Source organism: Carassius carassius, chromosome 20 (genome assembly GCF_963082965.1).
Source record: "Carassius carassius chromosome 20, fCarCar2.1, whole genome shotgun sequence".
NCBI lineage: Eukaryota > Metazoa > Chordata > Actinopteri > Cypriniformes > Cyprinidae > Carassius > Carassius carassius.
Genome location: NC_081774.1, coordinates 17,843,140 through 17,867,100, shown reverse-complemented (window position 1 = coordinate 17,867,100; position 23,961 = coordinate 17,843,140). Strand labels below are relative to the sequence as shown.

At 38.9% G+C, this 23,961-nt stretch overlaps 1 protein-coding gene across 1 annotated transcript in view; it reads right to left on the bottom strand.

The window, feature by feature from the left end:
* The window catches only part of LOC132096547 (TGF-beta receptor type-1-like), a 61,741-nt gene extending 38,045 nt beyond the window's left edge, over positions 1 to 23,696 (bottom strand). Inside the window, exon 1 of the mRNA XM_059501979.1 lies at positions 23,564 to 23,696. Coding sequence (XP_059357962.1) covers positions 23,564 to 23,654 — 91 coding nt within the window. The 5' untranslated portion in view covers positions 23,655 to 23,696. The remainder of the gene's footprint in view (positions 1 to 23,563) is intronic.
* Between the last annotated feature and the right edge of the window lie 265 nt (positions 23,697 to 23,961).

Sequence of the window (23,961 nt, the reverse complement as noted above, 5' to 3'; positions counted from 1 at the left end):
GTATCAGTCGAAATGAGTCTGTCACAGATATATCGATATCAGCAAATATGCCACCAAAGTGAACTTTTTTACATTTTATTTTTAATTTTTCACAGAACATATAACACAGATTAAATGCTTCTGAATGGTGTAATTAGTTTTTTCAAGGTAGAGTGTGCTCCATTGTTTTCTTCTGGCAATCCAGTGTAGTGTAGAAATGTACGGATGAGCTCAAACTTCACCCAAGTCTGCTGCTTCAAATTATCTACCCACACCTATTTTTGATCATCACATTACAATTTTAATTCTTAGTTTTGCATGATGAAATGATGAAAAGATGGTTCATTTATAACTATTATATTTTGTTGCGTAGCGCCGCTTGCGTCCGGTGTAGAATAGAACCCATTATAATCAGTGATGTTGTCTACAATGGATGCAGTAAACTGATGCCTCATTCTATTGCTGACACAAAGTTCAAATTGATTTCAATGGTCGCTTTGTCACGTCCTGTTGAGTTGCACACACAGTGTCAGCATAGTTAGTCAGTAAAGTCAGTAACGTAGGAGATTGAAAAGTTAGTATCTTTCTGCAGTCCAATAGACAGCAGTGCGGTGGTGGCTTGAGTCTGTTGAATGGTGATTTAACGCTAAGTTTTCACCTAGTTGGGGAGACCCAATGCTAAGTTAATAAACAACAATGTCCCCGTCTCTTACTCATTTAATGAGCTTATCATATTTGTTTGCTATATTAGTAGGGCCCTATGATTTCTGGATGGAACATGGATGGAATCGTGGAATCCACTCATAAAAACGGAATTTACTGTATAACGTGGAATTTCATGGATTTTTGTCTTAATTTTTGATTAATAAATGAAAAACAGATCACTACATTTATATGGAGACTGTGTCTGTGAATACTAAACTGCAAAAAGGCGATTTAAATACGAATGTTCCACATGTTCATTGGATAACCAGAAAATACACAACAAAGAAAAAAAAAATTATTATTAAATATTTTTCATTATTATTATTATTCATTTTAGATATTTACATTTGGAAAAGCTGTGCTTCCTGCATAAACCTGCCCCTGTTGGTTTGGCAGTAGCTTGCTTGCCCTACACAGTTACCTTGTTTAATTTCTTAATTCAAGTTGTATATATTTTGTTCTATTTGTTTTATTTAAGTTTTTTATAAGTGAAGTTTACTTTTAAGTGCACCGATGTCAGACTCATTTTGAATCATAAAGTCTATTGTTAAATTGTTAAATACCCTGCTTCTACTACATAGGCCTATGTTTGTCACATCATTATAAGTGTTTGATCACCACATTTGAGTAATCATTGCAAAAAATGTGTTGTGTTCTGTTTATGTAGGCTATACTGTATTCTATATACACTACCAGTCAAAAGTTTGGACACACGAATGGGGATGTATAATATAGCCTACTACTAGAATATCGTTATTGGCATCGGCCCTCAAATAACCCATATTGGTTGAGCTCTATTTTTAAGACCTTTTAAAAAAAAAAAAACATGCACAAACAAAATTAAAATGACTGAAAAAAACATGATTTAAAGTTTAGATACAGGTCTTCACAAAAAGTTTTATAAAATTATTAACTTAACATTTAAGCATTTAAATAATCTCTTGAAGAAAACAAAGGCAAAAGTCTCAATTATCATATGAATTTAAACAATTATCAATCAATAGTATTTTAATTAAAATATAAATATGTTACTATCTAAATGTAATTGTTTACATCTTTATAAAGCATTATCTTGTCAATACACTAATTCACATTTACAACATAAAACATAGGATGATCACATTGATCTGAACAAAAACAGATCTTGGCTGTTTGAAAAATGCAAATTCAATATATAAATCAGATTTTATTGGCTTAAGAACACTTGTGAAATAGCACTTTTATGATTATTTTCATTTTTTTTCTTCTAATTTTAGAGCTTAACAGCCTCAGTCCTCATTCACTGTATTGGAAAGAGCAGCCAGAATTTTCTGGTAAATCATGAGAATGTTTTATTTTTTTTGGTAAACCATCCCTTTAAATCTAACTTGAACTCTTGAAGTTCTGAGAAGATACTGGTATTGACACAGAAACAACAGCATTTGGCATGTTTACTACAGCAAGTCACAGAACAAACATTCTTAAGAAAATAGTTCAAGTTGAAAAAATATATATACACACTGTTTAGTTTTAATTTAAAAAAAAAAGTCTTACAAGGAAGTACCATTTTGCTAATTAAAAATTTAAATCTAAATAGCACCTCATCTGACAAAGCAGTTTTGTTGACCTTACTGCAAAAACCCCATGTAATGTTTCTAACTTAGAAATTTTACATCAAGCAAAGTTCCAATTAAATGATTCCCTCAGAGAAGAGATAAGGAGCAGAAAGTCGAACAAAGTGTTTCACTCTGTGCCCACTGGGGTCATTACGTATGCAGTATATGCTGCGAGTTGTCACAGTCATTCCTCTGAATGAAGTTGTAAGTGTAACCAATTTCAAAAGATTGTTTTGGGTTTACTTGTTACTGATAAACCCATGACATGAAATAGTTTTTTGTCCATCGCCATACTTACAACGCATCCACAGAAAAAAAGGGAAATAATTACTTCTGTCTCTTAGCAACTAGTTACAGCACATTGCTGAACCCACTGCTTTCAGTTACCTTTAAAAATCCCATTACGCACCCAGAGCCTCCACCCATACAGCCACCTCACCTCAATGTACCACAGAAATGAAGCATGATAAAATTAGTATATGTATATAGTATATAGTATATGTAATGTATGCATGTAATTTATTAACATATAATAATATCATATCTTAGATTTGTAATATCTGGTCTTCCCTATTTCCACTCTGTTCATTGGATCAGCAGTGATGATTATTCAAATGTACTAAAAAACAACACAAGATGAAGAGCTCATGTTAAGGCTGGGTGTCTCTTTACTCACTGGAAATTCTTAAGGCTAGAAAAAAGGAAGTGGGCATGTCCAGACAGCACAGACTAGACCACAGCCTTGTCAGTGTAATGAGTAATAAACGAGTACACTGGCATTTCTATTAGCGGCCTACTTAACACTAAATTCAAACATGCTTTTGTTTTGAATGACTGGAAAGATCTGATCAGATTTGTAGACTAGACCACTTAGAAGTTAGAATAAAGAAATAAAATAAGTCCTCTGTAACATCTTAACATCTCAGCACTCTAAATAGACATAGGCTCATTAAACCAATAAATAGACCAATGCACTAGGGCTGCAACTAACGATTATTTTGATAATCGATTAATCTGTCGATTATTTTTACGATTAATCAATTAATCGGTTTATGTACTTATATTTTAGTTTTTTCCATTTTTTTTTCCCCAAGTAAATTATTAATAAATGGTCTTTATCATTCAGCATAGATTTAAGAGATTTTAACCATTTTGCACTGTCATATCCTCATCAAAAATATACCTGGAGTTGTTTTATTGTGTTAGTAATCCTTTGTCGAACTCTTCTGCAATCAGAACACTGACCCATACTCTAGCAAATTTCACAAGGAGATTTCAAATAATGTTTTCACCATGGCAGTTCTTAGAGCTCCTAAAGTAGTTTAACATCCCGAACAAAGCTTATTAAGGAATCTTTCAGAACATATTTTCACGAAGAATAAGGATAAAACAGAATAAAATTGCAGTGCATTGTATTTTATTATATACTGGGAAAAAGCTTTATAGCTTTTGCTGTGAAATTGTAAACAATCCTTCAAAAAAAGTGCCAATGGCATGAAACCTGAATGGAACTCACAATTTAAAGTAAAATCCATCAGAAGGTTGTCCAGAAAAAAAAATAGGACACACACAAAAAACCTGCTGTGTGAAAAAGAGCAGTGAATAATACTTAGAAAAAAAAGTGCATTTCAAATATCTACATTTACCTCTCTCATTCAGTCATAATTAGGCTGCACGACTGAATTTTGAACTGGTAAACGACAAACTGATCACAGAACATGTTTGTAAAGCTTTAAATGTTAACTGTTAAAAAGCAATGTTAGCAGCTTTTACAACTAAACATTTGCAAACAACATTGTACTGGAGAATCTGCACAAATGAAAGTCTTAGGGGCCGTTCACAAATCGCGCCTAAAACGCGTGGAAAACGCTAGGCGCACCGCTTTCTCCTTCTTTCCAAAGCGCTCGCGCAGAAGCGCCCCTGAGGCCTTTGCTAAGCAACCATGACGTGTTCTCTCCTTGAAGACGCGGAAATTTCAGCAAAGGATAAATGGATTTGCAGCTCAAAAAATCGCTTGCAGTAGCTCTGCTACTAAATTTATTTCAAAATGGAAATCCATATACAACTATGATCAGCTGTTCCTTTCATCTTGACTGAGCTTTTAACGTTGTTACGGGAAAGGATGAAGCTGATTGGTTAGTTCTTGTCACATGACCCGCGGTGCGGTTGCTGCATTCTGAAAAGTTGAAATGTTTTTAACTCGATGCGGTGCGGTGTTGGAAATAACGAACTTGAGCGCGCAAAAGACGCGATATGTGAACGTCCCCTTAAACAGTGCAGTAGTGCAGAGTTTACAGGTTACTCTTCTTTTTTAAAGGCTCAATGTAAAGTACTCCCACATGGCTGCAGAGACGCTGTTCGGGAAGCACGTGACATAAAACAAGGCCAGCTATTGGCTATTCGCTACTTCTCCTGTTGTACTGGCTGAGTAAAACCTCCGGTGGCTCATTACTGCCACACTTTGGTCACCGCAGATTTGCTTACGGCAAATAAAAGTTATTTAGCAACGAATCGATGACTAAATTAGTTGACAACTATTTTAATAATCGATTTTAATCGATTAAATGGATTCGTTGTTTCAGCTCTACAATGCACCAATAAAAACGAGTCGTTTTTAACAAATTAAATTAAGATAAATTTTTAATTAAGATATTTGGCAATAACGAAATTAAGATAAAGGCTCAGTCGGATTTGCTTCGCCACTAGCAGCTGACTTTTAATAAAAGAATAATGCCAACATTAGCGTAAATACTCTGTCCACATTATGCATTTAAGACTCAATGAATATTTAGTTATCATTTGAAAAACCTTTACTCACAGAGATTAGGATAAGCCTACATGTTTTTTTGGAGGAAAATTATTGAATCCACTGTAGATGGCTTCAGCGCGTTCCTGCACTCACTGATGGTGCGTCCAGCAATATAACCCACTGGCTCATTATACTCATTATAAACATGATCAAAACTTTTCCACACCTCAGACTTTGCTTTAGTTGCTGGTGCAACCAAAACGTAATCGCCAGAGGCAAGCCTTCGTTTCACCTACTCAGCATAGGCTACATTTTCGCATCTTTCTTGCACTAATCGAAACACATCACATGACCGTTCATTTACCTCGCAAACCGGAGCGCAAGCCCGAGCCCGCGTAAGATGATATAGATTAAGCCCGACCCCATCGGGTCCCGTCGGGTTCGTGCAAAGGTCTTCAGCTCTAGTAAGGCAATTTTCTGTCCTGTTTATAACCGCCCTCATCAGAACCCTCTGTTTGAATAGGCATGGCAGATTGTAGACCCTGAAGTACACGTCCGCCACTATGATTGGCTAACAGTTGTGTATGTTTGACAGCATACATCCTTCGTAGATGGACGCTGATGAGACTTAGGTCAAAAACATAAATACTCAGTACATATCAAACCATCTGTAATAAGAGACAAAGCAACAGTGACCATATAATAAAAATAGTTACTTTCACTTGACTTGTGTGGTGCAACATTAATGTCAGATCCAATATAGTTGGCACAGCATCGTATTTTAGTTTCAATCTTTTTGAAAATCCTGCATCAAATGTTGCTTTGTTTGTAATTATATCTGCGTTAAAATATTTGTTAATATATATATATATATATATATATATATATATATATATATATATATATATACATAATATAATATAATATATATTATAAAATATTTTATTGTTTGGTTTCTGTGTAGACCCGCGTCTGCCTCTCTTATTTACATTACATGCGTGAATCAGTGGGCGGGGCTAAAAACATGCAGCGATGTAGAAGCAGGCATTCATTTTCTTCTGCGGAGGCGATAAGCAATACTAATCATAGTCATTTTGCCAGACTGGATTCAATATGAGCTGTTTTAAGACGAATTAAAACATTTTGAGTTCTGAAACTTACAGGATGTTTTTATAGTACATGACCTCTTTAAGCTATTTTTTTTTCAGCAAGGTGTGTAATAATTTAAAGCTATAACGTAACTATAACGTGGTAATTACTAAATTTGGCTTTGTAGTATCAGAGGACAGTTTAAAGCTCTAAACACATTTCCTTAGTCATACGCACATTGAGCTTGTCTGGAGGACGGAGTCAGACATCCTAAGCTGCCAAGTTTGGAGAAAATTACACAGACGAGGCTGCGTCCAAGCCAGTCGCCTGCTGTGAGTCACACTCAGAAAGACACTGTGGCCAGCAGCAAAACGTCACCTACTTAATTTAGATTACCCCAACAAACGGACACTCGATTCCTCTACCACAAAACCAAAACAAACAATGATTGGAGGAATGTGATCAAAAAATGGACAGAAAAAAATACTACTTAGAACATGTGACACACAGCAGCCACAACAGCACTTATGTTTTATTATTATTATTTTTTTATTCAAAACATTCCCAAACGCATTAACTGAATTATCACTTTTAAAGTTTATGGTGATCTATTGGGCAATGGTCAAAGTAACTTAATAATGTAATCTATTAACTATACATAAAAAAAAAATGTCTGTTTACTTAACATATGGGTGACATGCCATATGTTAAGGAAACAGACATATTTTTAATAAGACTGAGTTCATATTTAATGTGAATTTAACAAGTTAATGGTAGTGTTGTCATGGTACCAAAATTTCAGTATTCGGTACCGATACCAGTGAAAATGCACGGTTCTTGGGACCAATTTCGGTACCAAAGCAAAACACAAAAATATGCTAATTAAAAAAATAAATAACTTTTTAGCACTAAAAATAAAACCAATGCCATTCTTTATACTTATTTACAATTGTGTTTAAAGTTTTTCTACAAGTTATATAATTATGAAAAACAGTAAACAAGTTTCACCCAAATTTAATTTGTCTTTTAATTTATGGAATTTAAACACATTTTATTTTTGGTAAATAAAGGGGATTTGCTATTAAAATTAAAACATGGAAGAAATATTGTGATTTATTTCTTTAAAAAATAAAGTTTTATAATTTTTTTCAACAGTAGTAGCAGTATCACATACATTTTACTAAATAATAGTAATATTTCTAGCACAATGCCTTTATGTAAAAATTTACTTTTAGGCCTAATGAATGCATATTTGTAGAGATCGACCAATATGGGTTTTTCTATAGCCGATGCCGATGCCGATGTTTAGAGGTCAGAGTCAGCCGATGGCCGATATGTGCTGCCGATTTTTAGGGCCGATATCTTGAAGTTTTCCCCTTCATTTGCATGCTAAAATGAAACACTAATAATAAGTGGATGCACAACATTTCTAAACTTATCATCATTTATTGAGCACTGACTTGAACCATCTCTCGAATCTTAATTTTGTGCACTGCACGGTATTAAAATAAAAAATGTATCCAAAGTTAACCAAACAAAATCAATAAACTGACCAAGTATTAAATATATAAAACAGGTAATATATATATATAAAGTCAATCATTTGCATTAAAGTTTTAGAGCATTTATCAAGTAGAATTTTTCAAATTTGTTGGAACATAAATGTAAACTTAAATATACATTTAAATAAATACAATTTTAGAAATAAAAATCAATTAAACTGAAAAATATAAAAAAATAAATATATAAAAAATAAATAACAGTAGTGCTGCAAACACACTAGCAACCAGCAACATTTGTGTTTGGTATAAATGACACAGAACATCTAAAGTGCATTCTAATTTCAAACTTACATCGCAGTCTGTTCATTATTAAAATAAAGTACAGTCAACCAAACATTTAAAAGGTTACACTGGTCAGTTTAAATAGACCGTATACTGGTCCACTCTGCTGTTATTCCAAGGACGTTTTTGCTCATGTGTAGAGGATGATCTTTCCGTCTAGTTTACATTAAATAAATAAAAAATATTATAGTTTAACATTCAGATGCATTGCGAATATGGAAACATTTGGATATGTGCAGAACGAGACGTGAGCAATAACCTCCAAATACATCTAGTCAAACCCGCGCTCGCTCGTCCTCGTATGGATCGGATCATTTTTCGGATCAGCAAAAAAAAAAAAAGGCCAAGACAAATAAACATACGTTTTGTCTTTTTTTAATTAACATTAAATTATTAAATTAGAATATATGAAATCAACTTAAAGTGCACATAATATCTTCTTTTTAACATAATAGCCCGACTTCTCATTTTCCAGTGTGCTGTGATGAAGTGAGCAGTTATCGTCACAGAGCTCTCCGTCCCCCTGGACGTCCACCCTTCTGTCGTGTGCGCAACAGAGGATGCTCGGGATAGTTCATCCCGATAGTCATCATTCATCATTATATCTGACAGGGAATCCAAAATGAGCGGGGCGTTCAAGCTCCTCCGTTCCTCCGCTCGCCATTACCACTGAGTGTCAGGGTTTGGGTAGAGGGATGAGGCGAGGACTCAATGATGCAGAGAGAACGGCTCTTTAATAGTAGTAATAATAAAATAAACAAACAAAAACTACCCCGTAGGGGAAAACAGACTAAACTTGACTGGCAAGGCGAGGCAAGGCAAGACACGATGTGCACAGACAAATGTTTGACGACGAACTAGCAACCAGACTGCAAACACAAGGACAATTAATAGGGAGCTAATGAGGAGGATAACGAGGGAACACATGTGGGGAAAATTACATCAATAATCAGGTAACAAGATGGGTGGGGTCAAGACAATTGACGAGAGCACATGGCACATAGGAACTAAGACAAAAGCCATGTGCTCACACAAAACAAAAAAACACAAGCACATGGCCAGCAAACCAATCACTAGCCATGTGCTTGAATAGACACAAACACGCAGCTAATGAGCAAGCTCATAAACCGCGTGTTCACACGAGACGGCACGCAACAAGTAAAAACTAAGCCGCGCACTCACATGAAAACAATGACATGAGGAGAGTATCAGGGCTCTGTCACAAAACCATGAATAACACTAGACTGGAGTGACAGAACCCTGACACTAGCCCCCCTCAAAAGGAACACCCAAAAACAAAACAGGAACATGACAGCACAGGCATGGCAACACAAGCACGGTACAAAACAGAACACAAGACATGGAAATCAAAAAACAGACAAAATAGGGGAGGGAGGGAAGGGAGCCCAGTCAACTAGCAGGAAAACGCAAACAGTTATTAAAAGGGACCAGGGAGGGGCGGGAGGGTTGAGCCAAGGAGACTCAGGCAGTCCAGGAGTCCCAGCAGTGGGCCAGGGTGGAGCCGGAGAGATGAGCCAGCGAGGATCTGGCCTAACAGGAACCCAGGCAGACCACCAGGGCGGAGCCGGAGGAACGAGCCAGCGAGGATCTGGCCTAACAGGAACCCGGGCAGACCAGCAGGGCAGAACCAGTGGGAGAGACCAAGAGGACTCCGGCTTAACAGAAACCCCAGCAGATAGGAAGGGCAAAACCGGCAAGGCACTCATCAAGGGCAGAGCCGGCATCAGGGCAGGGAGCTTAGACAGAGCCGCCGGCAGGGCAAGGGGCTTGGGCGGCACCGGAAGGGCAAGGGGCTTGGGCGGCGCCGGCAGGGCAAGGGGCTTGGGCATGACTGGATTGGCCTCCAGGCCAGCAGTGGGCTCCTGAATGGCCACCGGGCCATGAGGGATGGAGGAAGCCTTTCTCCTCCTCCTCCTCCGTCTCCGAGACTGGGGCAGTGCAATGTCGTCGGCCACTACTGGGGGCGCTGCAGCCTCATCCGGCACCTCTGGGGGTGCTGCAGCCTCATCCGGCACCCCTGGGGGCGCTGCAGCCTCATCCGGCACCCCTGGGGGCGCTGCAGCCTCATCAGGCACCTCTGGCATTGGCGGGGCAGAGCCATTCCTCTTCTTTCCCCTCCTCCGCCTACGAGAGTGAGGTGCTGCAGTCTCTCCGGCCACCTCTAGGGGTTCTGCAATTTCACAAGTCACCTCTGGGGGTACTGCAGCTCCTTCATCAACCATGGGGGGAACTGCAGCTTTGACGGGCACCACAGGCAGCACTGCAGCCTCCTTAGCTGGGGAAAGTGCCACGAACTCCACAAATTCCCCAAACAACAGGTGGTCCAGCCCCCTCATTCCCCACCAGCTGAGAGGCTCATCAAGGGCATAATTGAAGAGGTCCTTGAGGGCCGCATCATTAAACTCCAATCCCTCTGCAGTACCACTGAACTCCAGGGCAAAATCCCTCACACCAGTCCCTTGTTGATGGAGCGAGATCAAGGTCTTAAACTGGAGCATGCGCTGGTAGTGGGGGCTGGTGGACGGTGCAAACCCTTCTTCCGCTGAGTCCTCATACTGGCTAGTTCGTACTGTCAGGGTTTGGGTAGAGGGATGAGGCGAGGACTCAATGATGCAGAGAGAAGGGCTCTTTAATAGTAGTAATAATAAAATAAACAAACAAAAACTACCCCGTAGGGGAAAACAGACTAAACTTGACTGGCAAGGCGAGGCAAGGCAAAGCAAGACACGATGTGCACAGACAAATGTTTGACGACGAACTAGCAACCAGACTGCAAACACAAGGACAATAAATAGGGAGCTAATGAGGAGGATAACGAGGGAACACATGTGGGGAAAATTACATCAATAATCAGGTAACAAGATGGGTAGGGTCAAGACAATTGACGAGAGCACATGGCACATAGGAACTAAGACAAAAGCCATGTGCTCACACAAAACAAAAAAACACAAGCACATGGCCAGCAAACCAATCACTAGCCATGTGCTTGAATAGACACAAACACGCAGCTAATGAGCAAGCTCATAAACCACGTGTTCACACGAGACGGCACGCAGCAAGTAAAAACTAAGCCGCGCACTCACATGAAAACAATGACATGAGGAGAGTATCAGGGCTCTGTCAAAAAACCATGAATAACACTAGACTGGAGTGACAGAACCCTGACACTGAGTGTGGACTGAACATGTGCAACTTTTTTTTTTTATAAATCAATCCGGGGGTCACGTGTGTGCCGAACCGATGATATTGATCAATGATGATCCGTTGCACCACTACTATAGTGTGTCATTTGAAAACATTGCAGTTGCGTTTTAAAATACAACAACAAGCACCACGAAACCATTTAAAGAGGCGCATTCAGCGGTCTTCCTTGATGGGAAACAGTCAAGAAAGTAAAATTATCTCCAACGTATGGCGTGCTCTCTTCATTTTATCAAATGATCATAATCACATCTATTAATTTTATAGTCCTGCTACTAGCATTTTATTCAGACTAAAACCCCTTTAATTCGGGTGAGAAAGCTTTTTTTCCAAGTGGCTTTTGCACATAATACTAATACCGCTGCAGACGCATTTTGCAGCATTAAGGTAATTAATTGATCATTAATTTAAACGACGATCGATCATGGAAATTATCGAATATTGACATCCCTAAATACAAATGAGTTGGATGGAAAACTGGTTATTGTCTGCATCAAACCATGCTTCCGAACAAATGTCATTCACCATTCTGGGCAGCTCCAGGACAGCCGTCTCTCCGAGCACGCTGCTGTCTGTGAGCGGGGCGGAGTAACGTCAGAGACAGTTTACTTTGGTAACGTCACGCTGCAGTGTTTGTTAGAGCTGTCAACTTCTCCACCCCATTTACAGAGTGAAATTCTCTGACTACCTTTATCTCCCAGGACTGTTGTTGAATCTTCCAAAACTTTTGGCTTGGGGTGCTTCACATGCTGCTGCAGCAGCACTTTCCACCGCACCAATAACAAGGGGCTGCCCGCCGACGTGCCTGACTTTAAATCGGCGCTACTAAACATGGATATCGGCCGATGCGGATATATTAAAAAATGACAAATATCGGCCCGATATATCGGCCGACCGATATATCGGTCGACCTCTAATAATTACTTAGAACCTGAAACAGTATTCTAAAGTGAAAATACAGGGAACCCATTAGTAATTAATAAATAGTTACAAATAATTCTGCAGGACTTATTTTGAACCTGAAACATTAGGCCTATTCTAAAGTGAAAATACTGCGAACCCATTAGTAATTAATAAAGAATTATTAGATAATTCCTCAAGAATTACTTAGAACCTGAAACAGTATTCTAAAGTGAAAACATAGGGAACCCATTAGTAATTAATAAATAATTATCAAATGATTCTGCAGGACTTATTTCAAACCTGAAACAGCAGGCCTATTCTAAAGTGAAATTATAGTGAACCCTTTAGTAATTAATAAAGAATTATCATATAATTCATATTTCATTCCATTTTAAAATGTATACTGCCCACATTTAAACTAATTTAACAAATATTTTATAATGAAAACGTAAACATTTAGAAGCAAACAAAATTATTATTTAATTTCCATTAATAAGTGGACTGTAACAAAGTTGCTACTGTAGTAGTACTTTTTACTTGTCCTTTTACTCAAGTAATTTTGAAAATGAACAGGCCTACTAAAAATTTTACTGGAGTAATATTTTATTGGGGTATCTGTACTTTTACTCATGTACTTGATTTGTGGGACACAGCCTGATTATTATAGTGATTATGTGCGTATAACTGTTCATTAGTAGTTACTTCATAGTTATTTTTCTTGAACCCTAACTAGTAGATAATTAATAGTAATTCTTCAGGAGGTATGACAGAATACATTAGTTATTGATTAGCTAACTGTTACTTAACACAATCACAAAATTATATTACATACTGATTAGTTAACACATCTTCCTTAGTAGTTAACAGTAGTGAGTTAAGTGTTAATGAATAATCACCTGTTAGTTCTTCAATAATTCCTTATTAGTTATGTAGTAAGTAAGAAACAGTATTCTAAAGTGTTACCGATTGGTCATTGCATTCATAAGCTCAACAGCATTGTGTGTGATTGGTTAATGCAGTGCTGTAAAACCGCGTCTGTCTCTGGTTCAGTGCCAACCAGCGAACAGAGATTTGACTTTTGCAGCTGATATGACATGCTGAAGTGTTATAATCACACCGGTGTGATTGTATCAAATATATACAATTATTTTTGTCTTTTGGAAGCTGCATTCAAAATCCACTTGGCTCAAAAATCTGAGGGGGCACTGTACTGGTTGTTAATCATTGGCTGTTAATTTGTTGACTGAAATGTTTTCTGGGAATTCAATTTCAGTTTATTTTCTGTTGTCTAAAGTCAATAACCTGCTCTGTAAACATTCACGTTGTCCCTCTGCTATTTTCACATGAGAGAATATGCTCAGGCATGCACGGATCTCTCTGTAAACCACAAACCAACCTTGGCTCTCTATGTCTTTCTCTTAGCAAAGGTTCACATCTGTCCATCAGTGGCAGTGTCCACAGAGGTTACTCATTAATCTTTTAACTGTGGTGTGTCTTTAGCTCAAAAAAGAAATCCTAACCCAGAGGGAGGGGCTTGGGAAAAAAGAAGAGGAAAAAATGGTCACATTTTTTTTGAGGAAAAAAAAACATATAAGTCGCACCGGACTATAAGTCGCATTTATTTAGACCCAAGAACCAATAGAAAACATTACCGTCTACAGCCGTGAGAGGGCGCTATATGATGCTTAGTGTAGGCTACAGGAGTACTGAGCAGCATCTCTGGCAGCATAGAGCGCCCTCTCGTGGCTGTAGACGGTAATTTTTTCTATTAGTTCATTTCTCTTGGTTCATGTCAAATTAATTTTGATAAATAAGCCGCACCTGACTATAATTCGCAGGACCAGCCAAACTATGAAAAAAGTGCGACTTATAGTCAGGAAAATACGGTACTGAATGAGCAGGACACGACATGAGTTCCTTGGACTGACTCAGAAATCTTCAGTCTAAATAAAGAATCTCAGAAAATATAAGTAGAGATTTACTGCAACTGTCCTAATGTCAGTCCAAAAATGATTCTAGTATCTTCAAAGGTCTTGTTAACACCTGAGACCTGATCCCAGGGCACCAAAAACAGCATACACTATTTCCTCCACTAAGAATTAAAAAAATTAATAAATATAAAAATAAAAATAAACTTGGGAGTAAAAAATATGTGTACTGTCAGCACCCTCTAGACCTTGTGTATGTAAAAGCATTTTGGTAACTCTGCAGGTGTAGTAACAATCCAAAGAAAATGAGTAAGACGTTCTTTACATTTACACACATTTCAAATAAAAATCTATGCTCAAATAACTTTACATGCAATTCATATAAACAATTGAAAAGGCATTAAAATGTTATGTTTGAAAAAGTAAAGACTGGTGATGGATGTGCTGTTTTGTAAGATGTTTCCCATGGGATTTTAGGCTGGATGGTGTGTATTTAATGTATTTCTCGGATCCTACAACTTTCAATTCCTGTGGGTTCTAAATTCAGAAATCTTATTACAGAGTTAAAGAAAACATTTAAATAAAGACTAGTCTCTGATGTGCACTCGACTTGTGAGAGTTGGCCTGGCAAGACTGTATAATGACAGACACTGCCAGACACATTTGGTAGTCAAACGGACCATTAGTTTGTGATTGACTCTGATGCCCATGCACTGATCTGTCCCATGCAGGTGTGCTATTGGAGGCAAGGACAAAACCATACTGAAATACCCAGAAAAAAAGAGGACTGTCCCACCGAATCCTGATAACAAAGATAACCCATGTTACCCTTGTGAATAATGCTGTGCATTTTATTTTTGAAATTTCAAAAGCTAAAGTCTAAAATGACTTTTTAATACTCCAAATAATCTGCATCAATGATTTTGTTAACAGGACATATCTAAACATTCTTAGAGCAAAACTCCATTAAACAGGGAAAAACAATCTGCTATAGTATAAGAACAATAAAAGGTCTAATCTATCAAGATATCTCTCAAAAATAACTTTTTATACCATTTTGACTCTTGTTTTATGGATATTCAAATACTGATTAATATTTTTTTTTTTAAGCAGAGGAATTGTATTGGCAAAGGCCACTTTCAACTGTATCAATACACAGTATCCTGTGTATTGATGGCAACATGCATATGAAAATTATATGCAGATGTGATGCAAAAAGAGCTGTTGCAAGCTCCCTATATGATAATTTCTGGTATTTTGGAGTAAGAAATAAGGCTTGTGCACAAAATCTCCCACAGGGATTTATGAAGTGTATTTTGTGCAATTTGTGGCATTCAGTACATTTTTATACATTTGAAAACATTTATTCAAAATCTGCAACTGCATACGCATACTTAGATGAAATTTATGCAAAGTTTTATACATGAGGCCATCTGAGTGATCTGATCACAGCTTATAAAGGGTCATGTTTTTTGTTTTATTAATTTATTGTTTATTTAATACAGTTTTTCAATATGTGTGCATTAAAAAGACAATTCCGGCAATAATAATGATGCTGAGTCAAATGAAGATAAAGATGTGTGTTCTCGCATCTGGAGTGTTTACTGAACCAATCAGATAAGAGTAAAACGAGAGTCAGCAAGAGCCTCATTTGATTAGCTGCAAGAAGAATGTCCCACCTTCCACTCACGCTTGCAAATCTGAAATCAGTGAGAGAATCGTGCCAAAAGTGCAAGCGCAAAGTTGCATAAATACATCGGGTTATTTGGGGAACATTTTTCCCTATGCACACAAGAAGTAATTTAGTCATTTGCAACAGTTTATTTTTTACACACACACACCTTGATTTTATGTGGTCAATCCGTTTTCCAGTTCTGGATACGATTGTTTTTGCTTGCAAAACGCTGGCTTACAATGCTTTTAGCTGTATTTGGGCGAAACAACAGTCCCAAAAGTGTAAGCGTGGAAAAATGGAAGTCAGAAGAATAAAGATCATATCTATTTTGCCTAAGCATGAAGTTGCAGTTTCATAATACATGAATTACACTTACAAAAAAAACACAGTAAAAGTGCAAATCTTTTTTTCTTGCACTAGAAACGTGATTTACAATTTTACAAATATATACTTGCGAATGCAAAATGTATTTACGCTTATGTACACTTTCACAAATCTTACCCTGCACATGCAAATCTTTTAGGCATCATTTTAACACCATACATTACTGCTTACATTTGGTACATGTGTATTAGACCACTTGTGATTTAATTTTATTAAGGGGACCCTTTTTACATCAATGTATCTTTCAATGTTTAAACAGCAATAAAAACTCTCAAATATAATTGAGGTACAAGAGAGCAGCAATAGAACAACAATGTGGCCTCATGTGTTTCAGACTGCCTATGGGTTTGGAGTAATCAAAACCCATTCATGTAGTGTTGTTAGAACATAATCTTCCAGAGCAGATATGAATGCAGTTTTCATAACAGGGTCTCTCACAAAGACAAATCTTTAGATGTGTGTGATTTAATGTGGTCCATCATGTACTTTATAATGATTACACATGACACATAAATAGACAAAGACCATACATTTTCATTTGTATCACACAGACACATTGATTCTGAATGCGTTTCTCACAGACTGGCAAAGGAGTATGCTTTAAAGGCTTATGCATTCAACTGTTTGAGAAAAGGAGCTTTGTGCTCGTGTATCCTACTTATCTCATTCGGCACAAATCCAAATATTTAATGTTTCTATATTTACTATCTGAATGCTAAACTTGTAATTTATTATGTAAATTATAGGCTTTGTACTTCAGTTCCAATGGTGACGGGCGGGCGTGCTGATGTTTGGTTCACTGTATTTTATTTAGATAAAGTACCAACTGTGTTGTCAAGTTAGCAATGCTGGAATTGATGTGTTTTATGTGTCTGTGTGTGTGTTTGTGTGCGTGCATGCCAACGCAATCACTTCAACTGTTTCCTTATACCATCAGAATAAACTTTAAACACTTATTGTCTTATTAATAATGCATCACTGTATAAAGGTCTGCTTTTATTTGTGTACACTCACAATGAAAACAAAACTCTGTGCTTTTGTAAAATAAAGAAAACAATTAGGATGTCGCTTTCTGCCATTTGAGTGTTCTTTCTGTGAACAAATTAAGCCTGTCACAGAATTGAACTGAAACTCAGCATATAGAGTTTTTTCCCCCTTGTTTATCTGTAAACTAAATCAAATATATTTCAAGAATGTATTTCTTGTATGTATATATGTGTTACGTTTATGAACTTTCTGTTTGCTTATTTGGTCTTCTTCCTGTCCTTGTTTTGTTAATTGATTATTCCCCACCTGTCTCCAGTTCCCTCATTACCTTCTGTGTGTTTAAATACCCGGTCTGTTCAGTTCTCCCTTGTCCGTGATTGAATGTGTATTGTAACCTAACCTGAATGTGCATCTATATGTAACTTAACCTATTTGTGTAATATAGTATATTGTCTGTTATTCTCCTTCGTTTTCTAGTAAACTCCTCATTTTGATCACCATCCTCCTCAAGCTCTTTAGTCTTTCGTTTAGCACACACCCTAATTGTAACAGAATCACGGACCTTAACAGTTTAGTTAGCGGCTTTTTTCTTTCTTTTTGGTTTGTTTTCTCCCTCTCCCGGAATGGCCATTCCAGCAGTCCGTCTCGTATTCTTGGAGCAACTGGACGGTTCGCTGGAGGACCATACCAGGGACTCCATCTCGATCTGGCGTGCCTTACCCTCTTCCCCGACCGCTCGCTCTCCAATTTCTACTACACCGGCCTGAGCGAGCGGTGTAAGGCACGCCTACCAGCGAACGGTCCCCGAGAGGATTTCGCCGCTTTCGTGGAGTGGGTGCTGGAGAAAAATGGATCTTCATAGACCATCTGCACCACCGAAGAGGATATCTCCAGCCCCACTCCCGACCCAGAGACCAGCCAGCCACCATCAAGCCGCACGGAGCCAGAGCCCACCACAGCCGCAGAGCCCGAGCCAATCACCGACAGGGTGCAGGACCTCGAGAGCGCGACTGACCAGGTGTGTGAGCCGGCAACACCATGCATCGTGGGAGTTTTAGTGGAGATCGAGGGCGTGGAGAAAAGCTCTGCCCACTCTTCTGCGACTGAGGGTGAGCTGTTTTCGGTCTCGGGAAATGATATGGAGCAACTTATGGATCTTATGGACTGGTCTATGGAGGTAATCCCTGAATTTCCTGTTTCTCCGCTGGTTCCGCCCAGCTCTGAATTTCCTGTTTCTCCGCTGGTTCCGCCCAGCTCTGAATTTTCTGTTTCTCCGCTGGTTCCGCCCAGCTATGAATTTTCTGTTTCTCCGCTGGTTCCGCCCAGCTCTGAATTTTCTGTGTCCCCGCTGGTTCCGCCCAGCTCTGAACTTTCTGCTTCTCCGCTGGTTCCGCCCAGCTCTGAATTTCCTGGGTCTCCTGTATTCCCTCCCAGCCTCCCTCTCCCACCTCCTCCTAGACCTGCCAGTTCCTCTGCTCCACTTCCGCTGGTTCCGTCCAGCCCTGATCCTCCTGTGTTTCCTCCCATCCTCCCGCTCTCTTCTCCTCCTAGACCAGCCAGTTCCTCGACCTCATCTCTGCTGGTGCCAGTCAGTCCCGCAGCTCACCCTCAGTCCGCACCATCGGGGCTCGATGGTTCGCCGCTGGACTTCCAGTCTCCAGCTCCGCCTTGGCGTGTGAATGCCCTGTCTCCGCCTCCAGCCTCCGAGCCCTGGACTCCTCCTCGGTCCTTCGACCCGGCGGCTCCGCCTTGGCTCTTAGCTCCCTCGTCTCCACCGTGGCCTGGCATCCCACCTGCTCCACCGGGCTCCCTCGTCCCTCCGGCTCCACCTTGGTCAGTTGTCGACCATCCGCCGCCTCGGGACTCCATTCCTCTGGCTACACCTCGTCACTCCATCCCTCCGGCTCTGTCAGGCTCCTCCTTCCCTCTGGTTCCACCTCCATCCTCAGTCACTCCGGCTCTGCAGCGGTCTTCCAGGGCCCCGCCTCCGCCTTGGTCGCCTGAGCCTTCTGCTCCAACCTAGGCTCCAGCTGTGCTGCTCCATCCTGGGCTCCTCACCCACCGGTGCAGTCTCCGCCTGTCGGCCCCCTGGTGTCGTCGGCCCCTTCTCCAGCATGGTTCCTCCCGCCGTCGACTCCACCATGGATCTCCATCCTGGCTGGTCTCTGGAGGACCATCTGGCTCCTCCTGCTCCGGGCTCCTCCCTGGCTCCTCCCTCCATCCACTCCGCCCTGGTTCCTACCTCCTTGCTCCCTCTTCGCCTGCCCCTTGCCTGCCCCACGCCCGCCTCCAGAACCCTCACCCTCCCTCCACTGGTATTCCTCTTGCGGTGCGAGGACGCACCGTTCCAGGAGGGGGTGATCTGTTAAGTTTATGAACTTTCTGTTTCCTTATTTGGTCTTCTTCCTGTCCTTGTTTTGTTAATTGATTATTCCCCACCTGTCTCCAGTTCCCTCATTACCTTCTGTGTGTTTAAATACCCGGTCTGTTCAGTTCTCCCTTGTCCGTGATTGAATGTGTATTGTAACCTAACCTCCTCAAGCTCTTTAGTCTTTTGTTTAGCACACACCCTAATTGTAACAATATGTACTGCAGATTATATATTTAACATGACATAATAATATTAGTACTTTCACATCTAGGTGGAATTATTATTTTTTTTACTACTGTACATTCAAAATAAATGAAAAGAAACTGATCATAGTATATAATTTTTTCTGTTGTACTGAAATCGTATCGAACTTTGACCCCCAAACAGAGGTGCGTACTGAACCACGACATTTGTGTATCGTTCCCCCCCCCAGTGCCAATAGAGAGAGAAAGCTAGCACAAATCTTGGCAGCAGCAGGTCGCAGCATCACTTAGATGCAGAAGAGAAGATTCAAAAAAGTTCAAGTAAAAAGTGTTTGATATTGCAGCACAATGAATAAAGGTTGCTGTGAGATCTAGTGAGATGCATTCAAATTCTGCACAGAATCTCTGTTATAAACAGATCATACAGCGCAGACGTAAAAAACCAGAAGCAGTAACACTTACTGTAACCATGGTGTTGTGGCAGAAATAGTCGAATGTCATTACATTATTACATTATCATTATCATTTCAGGGTTTGTACAGCCTTTTGAGAGAGAAATGCAAGCAATTTTCAATGACTTACAAGCATTTTACACAAATGATACCAGTACTAAATGATCTAACTTGAATGTTATGTTCAATGGGATGACCAAAATATACTGTGGTGAACAAACACTTAAAGGTTCCGTTCTTCGTGATCCCATGTTTTAAACTTTAGTTAGTGTGTAATGTTGTTGTTGTTGTTGTTAGAGTATAAATAATATCTGTAAAATTCTAAAGCTCAAAGTTCAATGCCAAGCGAGATATTTTATTTAACAGAATTCGCCTACAACAAACGACCTGTTTGGACTACATCCCTCTAGTTCCTGCAGTAATGACGTCACTAAAACAGTTTTTTGACTAACCTCCGCCCACATGAATACACAAAAAAGGGGGCATGGTCTTGGTGCGCTCCGACTGAGAAGAGGAAGAATTGCGTTTGTGTTTGTCGCCATGTCATCGAAACGCTATTATTTTCATCTCTGAGTCCAATCACCTTTGTTTGGGCTTCCCAGGGATGCTGTACTTCGAGATCAATGGTTACAATTTATGTTTAACTCGGTTCCCGAAAATTATAATCCACATGTAAAACTATGTGCAGCACATTTTGCTGAGGACAGCTCCCTCAATCTCAATCAGTTTAATGCCGGATTCGCACAAAGATTATTCTTGAAAGATGGAGCAGTTCCCTCTTTGTCTGGAGGAGGCGTTGTTTACGGACCACAACTGGTAAGTGTATTTTATTATTTAAGTTGGTGCGTTTAACAGTTTCTGTAACTTATTACATAAAGGGCAACACTGTTTAGCTTGTTAACTAAATGTTAGGGCTGTGCAAAAAAATCGAATGTGATTTTCATGCGCATCTCGTCAGTAAAAACGCTCCTGTGATTATAAGTACATTTTCAGCAGTTTTCAAAACAAATCCTGCCCACTTGCTTCTCAAAACTAAGCTGGTGTCGAATCACAACACAGAAACCGCTGGTACAATCAGAACATGTTACATATTTCTGAAGGAGGGACTTCATAGAACAAGGAAGTCATCAGCCCGTTTTTATGACAGTGAAAACAGCGGTATACAGATAGGTGAATTGTGTGAAAAATACTGTTTTTTTTTACACGCGAAACATGAACACATGTTATATTGCACACTGTAAACACAATCAAAGCTTCAAAAAAGCACGAAAAACGGGACCTTTAACGTAAAATAAAAAAATACCTCAAATCACCATTATAACCTGTAGATGGCAGCAGTGGAGCACTTATTGGCTTATTAGTCATTCATTTATACTTTTTCCTTTATATTTTGAAATTAAACAATCACTATTTAATATCAAATCATCAAGAAATCAGAGTTTCGCTCTTTTTTGTGTATGAAGTAAAAAACTTAATTGATTGCTTTGAAAAACAACGTTTTCTTCAATTTGCGACTAAATCACTTAAAGTTAGAACAATAATGGTACATTTAATAAGAGTACAATATATATACCTTTTATAGATTTTTCACATGCTACTGTTGTTAATAAAATTAATTTTTAATACATCTAATACACTCAAGCTTAGAAGTTTACTGTCAAATGTGTATAAACATGAAATAAACAAGAAATGAACGTCATATTATTAGTAGCTGCGCTTATTAATGCAAAACAATTGTCATTTTATCATATATATATTATCAAATAACTTATCAGTAATAGTTAAAATGGGGAAAATATGTGAATGATTGCATTGCAAGCTGATTTAAGGTATACCCCTAAATTTTCTGCTTGTGCTCCTAAAAGGTTTCAGTGCTCCTATTAAAAATAGTCTGGAGCCCTGTTATGTGGGATGTACTGTATGCACAGCGCACAAGCCTGTGAGAATATGCTGGTCTCGCAAGTTTGTTTACAGGAGCAAAGGAAGCAACATTTCCTTACTTTAGCAAAAGAAAACCATTTTCCTCTTGGCTTATATTGAAGGTTTTCTATACAAATCCTTGTTTTGTACTTCTTACTCATGACCAGCATTTTGTTTTGTTCTCTCTTCTGCACTTCGGAAAAAAAAAAAAACACCCACCGACTCCCATTCTAAGGCTGGGAAGAGCAAGGATAACTTTTAATATAACTCAGATTGGATTTGTCTGAAAGAAGAAAGTCATATACACCTAAGATGCTTTGAGGGCTGAACTTAAGGGTGAACTTACCCTTTAAGCTTTTTGGCACATTTTACATTCAAAAATGTAAATACACAATGTAAAATGACATTAAGCAATAATTTAATTTTTATTTAGGTAAAATCTGAATGACAATAAGAAAGCTGTGCTTTGGCTTGATAACTGAATGCACATGAAATTGATTGAAATGCCCTTAAACAACGAAAAAACATATGCTCTTAATGAGTGAAAAACATAAAAGGCATTTGTTGGTGTAAAAAGTAATGTAGCTGCTTTTCTAGTCAAAATACAAACAAGCCTCGACATGTTATCTCGTGATATATCACAAAATTTCAATGGGACTTGTTGTTTTCCTCGAAATCATTGCTGTGAGGTTTTGAAAGTGATGCATGAAGTGTCATTTGTATCCACGACAGATGCGTGTACTGAGAAAACGCCTCTGATCAAACAAACTGTTGCATCCATGACGTTCAATCATATTCAATTTACTTAACCAAAAATAATGGATGGAATATATCAGCTATCTCAGAACTGGTATTCTGTATCGCCTGTTAAGAATAGCCTGTGATATTGGTAAGGTACAGAAATAGTCCGATCTGTTATTACACCTCAAGTAAACATGTAAAACAGGTTTACTATCAGTTCATATAACTTGATGGCAGATGCATGGAATGCAGACTTTGATGTCACTCGTGCGTATCGTAAATGAACAAGAACCTGTCTGGGCTTTGCCCTAAAACATTTTGAATTGATAAATGAGTCGACAGGGAGTTTTTAATCGTCATATTATGAAAAACATCTATCGCCACAAAACACGTGCGAAACAGATGTGTAATGGAAACTGACTGAAGGTAAACTGCTGATCGCTAATGAAAGCAAATCTAGTCAACAGTTTCAGATGACTCAACATTTGATCTACAGGTTGTTATAAATGAACGGGAGCTTTGAAGTATGATAAATAAAATACTGTGTCGCGATATCCAAACCTCGCGCGGTGCTCCGATTGCATGCGCGAGCCACTACATCTCATCTCCCCGTCAAAAACCGCTCGCTAACTGTTGTGGATGTGACCGATGTCACAGCACGAAAATCAATAAACACTCATGCCAACGCACCTTCCAGTGACCTGCGCCATATTTGAACATACCTAGTGAACTAGTATTCTGAAAAAAGGAAACGAATAAAACTTGAGAAATGTAAAGCTAGGGGAAACTACGAGGTGTTACAGTCCCAAGACTTACCTCGCGCCTCCTGGGTAACCGTGAATATGAGTAAAGCCAGCAATATCGAGCGACTAAGTAATGTTCCCATGTCCATCGTGGTAGAGATCATTCTTTAGGACTGGTCAGTTTTTTCTCACACATTCAAGTAGTCATGTCTTTGCTTCGAAAAAGAGAGCGTTCTGATTGGTCAGCGCGGAGAACTATGCCCCACCCAAAGTTCACCCTTCCTCAGTTCAGCAGGGGAGTTCAGCTGTGCTTCTATGGAATCAGATTTGTGCCAAATAAAACGAACGCAACTTTTGTGAAAACGAACAAAAGAAATATATTGATAAATGAGAAGAACACTCTGAAAATAAAAACACTAATCTAAATAGCAAAAAAGTAACATCGTCTTCATATAAACTGCATTTTTTGTT